At 35.4% G+C, this 5,410-nt stretch overlaps 1 protein-coding gene across 1 annotated transcript; it reads left to right on the plus strand.

Moving 5' to 3' along the window:
- Positions 1-959: 959 nt before the first annotated feature.
- LOC111283861 (protein indeterminate-domain 12-like) lies at positions 960-4,862 on the plus strand. The gene is made up of 3 exons (XM_022872499.2): positions 960-1,984; positions 2,081-2,477; positions 3,838-4,862. Exons 1-3 carry the CDS (start codon positions 1,816-1,818, stop codon positions 4,586-4,588), a joined length of 1,317 nt encoding a protein of 438 aa, XP_022728234.2. The 5' UTR covers positions 960-1,815; the 3' UTR covers positions 4,589-4,862.
- The last annotated feature ends 548 nt before the right edge of the window (positions 4,863-5,410 follow it).

The raw sequence follows: 5,410 nt of genomic DNA on the forward strand, positions 1-5,410 counted from the left end.
ATGTTTTTACATGCAATTACTATTATATCCACTAATACTTAAAAAACCCCTTAGGTGTGTTATTTGATTTGGACAAATGAAAGGGGTAGAACCGTCAATTTGATAATATCTTCCCATGCTTCACATTTGGGTTTGGAATAAATAAAGTTATATAAAGAAGGGATAGAAAAAGAAGAGAGGGCTTCCAAATTCTCCTCGGTGGGGTTTGCTTGAGCACTTTCACTACACACTAGGGATGTGATAGAATAATAATAACAAAAGAAAGAGAGACAGAAAGGGGATAAAAATCGTCAAACACTTGTATAGTGGAATGTAAAAGATATTCTTTAAGATTCCAAAATTTAAATGGACAATGTTATTAGCTACTAATAACTACAAGTGTGTAGTTTGTTAGATACGTGAGATTGTCCAAAATTAAATTTTGATTATTGAAATTAAAATTTTAATATTTTAACAATAAATTAGTGATCGTTGATTAAAAATATATAACTTTTTAATCATTGAGAATTGTGGATATGATGCAAAGACGAGATTAATTATGATATATATAAAAAATATAATCTGAAAGCTTAATAAGACAAGCCAAAAATATTGATAGATGAGTTGAAGATTGTTGAACAAGTGAAAGCATATGTTTCTCAAATAATGTATTAGAACATAGTAGTTTGCTCTTACATTAGTGTATGGTTTACAAGCTGATGACAGCGAATCAATTGATCAATCATGTTAGTTGTGGGTTAATAGAGAAAAGGTTGAGAAACTTAAGAGAAGGGCTATATCTCAAACTAGCCCTTTGCCTTTACCACCCCACAAACCCTTTTTAAGCTTCTTATTCTTCTAAGTGATCATCTAGTGGTAAGCAAAGCAATCCCTACTTTTAATACTATCATTCCATACAAATCAAGCCCCTTTTAGGGTTTGGGTGTTTTATAACAGGAACAAAGGAAAAGACAGAAAGTGCCAACGTCAGAGTTCAAAAGATAAATTATTATTAAAATAATATTGGAGAGAATTTTTCTTTTTTCTGAATCAAGTGGGCTGCCCCCTCCCTCTTGCTTCCCTTTGTAGAATTCTTAGCTTTTTCCTCGGATTTCTTAGCCTGTTTTCTCACCTGGAATTTCATTTATTTATTTGAATTTTTTTAGTCTGCAACTGTAATCATCACCTTCTCTACTCTATTGTCAAGAGGACCCTGCTACTGAAACTTTCTTTGTTCTCTCTCTCACTCTCTCAATCTATCTGTGAATCTTTTTATACACATAAATGGATAGAAAGGAGAGGGTTATTGGGTAGTAGAGAGGCTTAGAAGAAAAACCATCTTATTGTCTGTATTTTCCTCGTGTTTTAATTGCATGTGAAGAGCTCCTCAGGTTTTGATGGTTTTTTTTTTTTTCTCTCTAAGAGATAGATAGAGGAAAAAGAGATATATCTGAATTGCGTTGCAGAGTTGTTCAGACAAGCAATCCATGGCTAGATAGCGACATGGAGAATAACCCATCATCGTCATCATCATCTCTTCACGAGATTTTTCTTTTGCCAACCAATGAATGATGCCTTTCTGTATCTACATGTCACTGCCACCTGTTTATTAACAAAGCTGTGTTTAGTTTGTGTCCAGGGCTGGGGATTCTCTATTTCTGGGCTACCCTTTGGTGCTCTACGTTTTGTTGCTTCTTTCAAAGGTGCAGAGTGTTCACTCTTGAACAAGAGCTAATTATAAAGTGGAACAAGATATCAAAAGAACAAAGAGAGAGATCAGACTAGTCTCTGGGGTTTTCTCTTGTTTTTCTTCTTGGAGTTTTCTTCTTCTCAGGCATGTTTCCTGCAGTTATGTCCAATTCTACTTCTTTGTCTGAGGAAGCTAGTGTTTCTTCGGGTACAAGAGTTCAAGACTTTGGTGGCTTAAATCCTATAGTTTCAACCATTTCTCCTCAGCAGCAGCTACAAAAAATTAAAAAGAAGAGAAACCTCCCAGGGAACCCAGGTAGACTTAATTTCTTTCCATCTCTTTCAAATTTTCCGTTAGATTAGTCTAGGTTTCGTTTTTGGGTCTTTAAATTACTGTTTGATGCTGTTACAGACCCAGATGCTGAAGTGATTTCTTTATCTCCAAAGACACTATTGGCTACCAACAGGTTTGTTTGTGAGATCTGTAACAAAGGTTTTCAGAGAGATCAGAACCTTCAGCTTCATAGAAGAGGCCATAACCTTCCATGGAAGCTGAAGCAAAGAAACAGCAAAGAGGTCAAAAAGAGAGCCTACGTTTGCCCTGAGCCTACATGTGTCCACCACCATCCTTCAAGGGCTTTAGGCGATCTTACTGGCATCAAGAAACACTATTGCAGAAAACATGGAGAGAAAAAGTGGAAGTGTGAGAAATGCTCAAAGATCTATGCTGTTCAATCAGATTGGAAGGCTCATTCTAAGACCTGTGGAACAAGAGAATACAGATGTGACTGTGGAACCCTTTTCTCAAGGTATTTTTTTTTATGTTCTTTCTTTTTATCCTAAAAAAAATAACACATAATTGAGTTGTTTGATCTTTTTGATCTTTTCTATACCTTTCTGTTTTTGTCTCATTTTTCCAACCTTCCCATCTTTATATAAATTTTTATGTTTCTTTTCTTTGCTATCATTCATCACTTTGGACTCTAATGGGGATTCATAGAGCTCTTGGTCTTTAGTTCAAAGTGGGAGTCTTGTGTCTTTAGGGCCGTTTTTGTTTTTTGTTTAGTAGGTTTGTTTTTTTCAGTTGTTCTCTTACACAAGAGTGGTAAGCTATGCATAGAATATAACTGGAACATAAATGCAGCATCAGGTTTCGTTTCGTCGAAGTGGACACCATTAATACAAGTGTCTGTTACTGGTGATCTTACAATCAAAAACTGAAATCAGTACCTCTTTTCTTGCATTGTTGACAGCGTTCTTGACTTTTTCTTTATCTTATTCTCCTTTTCTCCTCCTTGCTAGGATGATCTGAGTTTTGAGTACTCACCACTTTTAATTCTAAGACCTATATTAATGATAAACAGGGAATATTACACGGTTTCTTCAATATTTTAGTATGATAAACATGTTTATTTATTATCATACAAAATTCATGCAAGGGCTTATGACATGAGTTGCTCTTTGTCCTGTGTTTTTCCTTCTGGTACATTGTAATGGAGTGAACTGCAGTCTCAAAAACAATGATGAGTATCGAAGAAAAAGCAAAAGAAGTATAATTATTGCTTTTGAGATTGAGAAAATTTTTCATGTAGCATGTTATTATTAACATGCATAGAACACTGAAGAAACTCTGAAACTTTCATGATGAAAAACTGATAAATCTGCAAAATTAATATCTACGGCTGAATTTTTTTCCCCCATTCATCAATTAGATTCATGTTTCAACCGCACATGTTTGTTACATGCATGAAGCTCTAGTTTCAAAATATTAACAATATCCATCATAATTTACCAAATTGTTGAAAATTTGAGCCATCTTTGCATGCATAGTCATCAATTAACTGTCATGCATCTCTCTCTCTCTTCTCTCCTCCTTTACATTTGACCAGCAAAGATAGTTTCTCCTTTGTTTTTCTGTAAACTTTATGGCATTATAAGTCTACCCAATGAGCACGCACGATCCAAAGTCTATACTCTTTTTCTTTCTATTCTCTCTTAATTTTGTCAAAATCCTACATTTACTTTGTCTTTGCTTCAAAATTGAGGATAGTCAAACCTCCATGTCTAAGCAATTCTATGACAATCCAAAACTGTTTGGGTCATTTCCTTTTCCTTTTTTTTGCTAATGCAATTGTTATGACTTTGTAAACTTTCTCGTGAAACCTCCAGGAAGGACAGCTTCATAACTCACAGAGCATTTTGCGATGCATTGGCTGAAGAAAGTGCGAGACTCTCAGCTAACCAGCTTGCCTCTGCTGCCACAAATCCAGCTCTCCATCATTTTTCATCCCAAGCCAGCCCCAACCCATTTTCTCTTTTCACTTTCCAAACCCATAACTTGCTCAACCCACCATGGGACCCTACTCAAGCCTCTAACCCTAACCCTAATAACCCACTTCATGTCAAGCCTGAGTCTCACCATTTCTCACCATTAATATTCCAAGAACCACCGCCTCCAAAGGCCCTGATCACCTCACCTTTCCAAAACCTCCATGTAAGCAACAACCCTCCCTCCAATGCTTCCACGTCGACCACTCCTCACTTGTCAGCCACTGCACTTCTCCAAAAGGCTGCCACTATTGGTGCAACCGCCACTCAGATCAACAACAATAATGACAACATGGCGAGTCAAGTCTCCCCGGATTTCTTGGGTTTCGCTGCTAGAAACCTGGCCACGTGGCAGAAGAGCAGTGACCGTTTCACCAGGGACTTTCTAGGTTTGACTGGAGACCATCACCACCATCACCGTCACCATCATGGTGGTGGCAATGGGAATGCTAACGTTAGCATGAACGTGAGGGATGTGCTAAACTACGCCGGGGGAATGGAGTTGCAGCACTTTGAGAGAGACCACTCGCTGTTGAAGCCCCAAGGTTTTGGATTCACTGAGCCTGCCTCGGAAACATGGGGTGATTGTTGAAGGCAAAAAAAGAAAAAAAAAAAAAGTAAGTTGATGAAACCAGTGGGATAAAGAAAAAAAAAAGGCTAAAATAATATTTTAGAGATAGCCCTTTTTGTAATGACAGCAATGCCCTTCCCTTTGTTAGAAAAAAAAAAGAGAAGTGAGAAAGAAGGGCAATGATATAATCATGGAGTAGCTAGCTAGTCATCCTCTCCTCTTCACATTTTTTTTTTAACTTTTGAGTTTAAATTTCCCAAAAAAAAAATTTAGTAGTTTACTTGCATTTTGATTATATTAATTTTGCCTTATTTAATATTAGGACTTGTGTTCAATGCTATATTCCTATGACAAATATTTTTATCTGAATCTAAATCTTAACACAACTAGTTAAGTAGTATATAATAAGTTTAAGGTTTAAATTTCAACATTTACAACTCCTTCCTCTATTTTGAAATTATGACTTCTTTTATATATATATATATATATAAATATAAAAGAAATATTTATATTTTGGTTATGCACATTTTCTTTTATTTTCATGGAAAAATACATTAGTAGCTAGGTGTATGAATGTATGGTGGATATTGTATTGGCATTGTTATGATTTTGCAAAGGAAAAAATGTCACATGCAAATTTATATGCAAGTACCTCTCAAATTAATTTTCCTTTGTAGTAATGTCATATCTTTATCATGATAGCCATATAACATGGATCACAAATTTTTTTTTAATTACTACATCCAATTGGAGGGACATTAAGCTAAAAAATAAAATTTCGATGTCTTATTTTATTTTAATTTTTTTAAGAAAATTTTTACCATCTTTTTCTTTCACAATTAA

This window comes from Durio zibethinus, chromosome 3 (genome assembly GCF_047325235.1).
Source record: "Durio zibethinus cultivar Kanyao isolate XHJ-2024 chromosome 3, ASM4732523v1, whole genome shotgun sequence".
In the NCBI taxonomy this organism is placed as follows: Eukaryota; Viridiplantae; Streptophyta; class Magnoliopsida; order Malvales; family Malvaceae; genus Durio; species Durio zibethinus.

Coding starts and splice junctions, on each gene's coding strand:
- LOC111283861 (XM_022872499.2), top strand. CDS start 1,816: ATGTTTCCTGCAGTTATGTCCAATTCTACTTCTTTGTCTGAGGAAGCT. Junction 1,985..2,080: donor AAACCTCCCAGGGAACCCAG/GTAGACTTAATT, acceptor ATGCTGTTACAG/ACCCAGATGCTGAAGTGATT. Junction 2,478..3,837: donor TGTGGAACCCTTTTCTCAAG/GTATTTTTTTTT, acceptor TGAAACCTCCAG/GAAGGACAGCTTCATAACTC.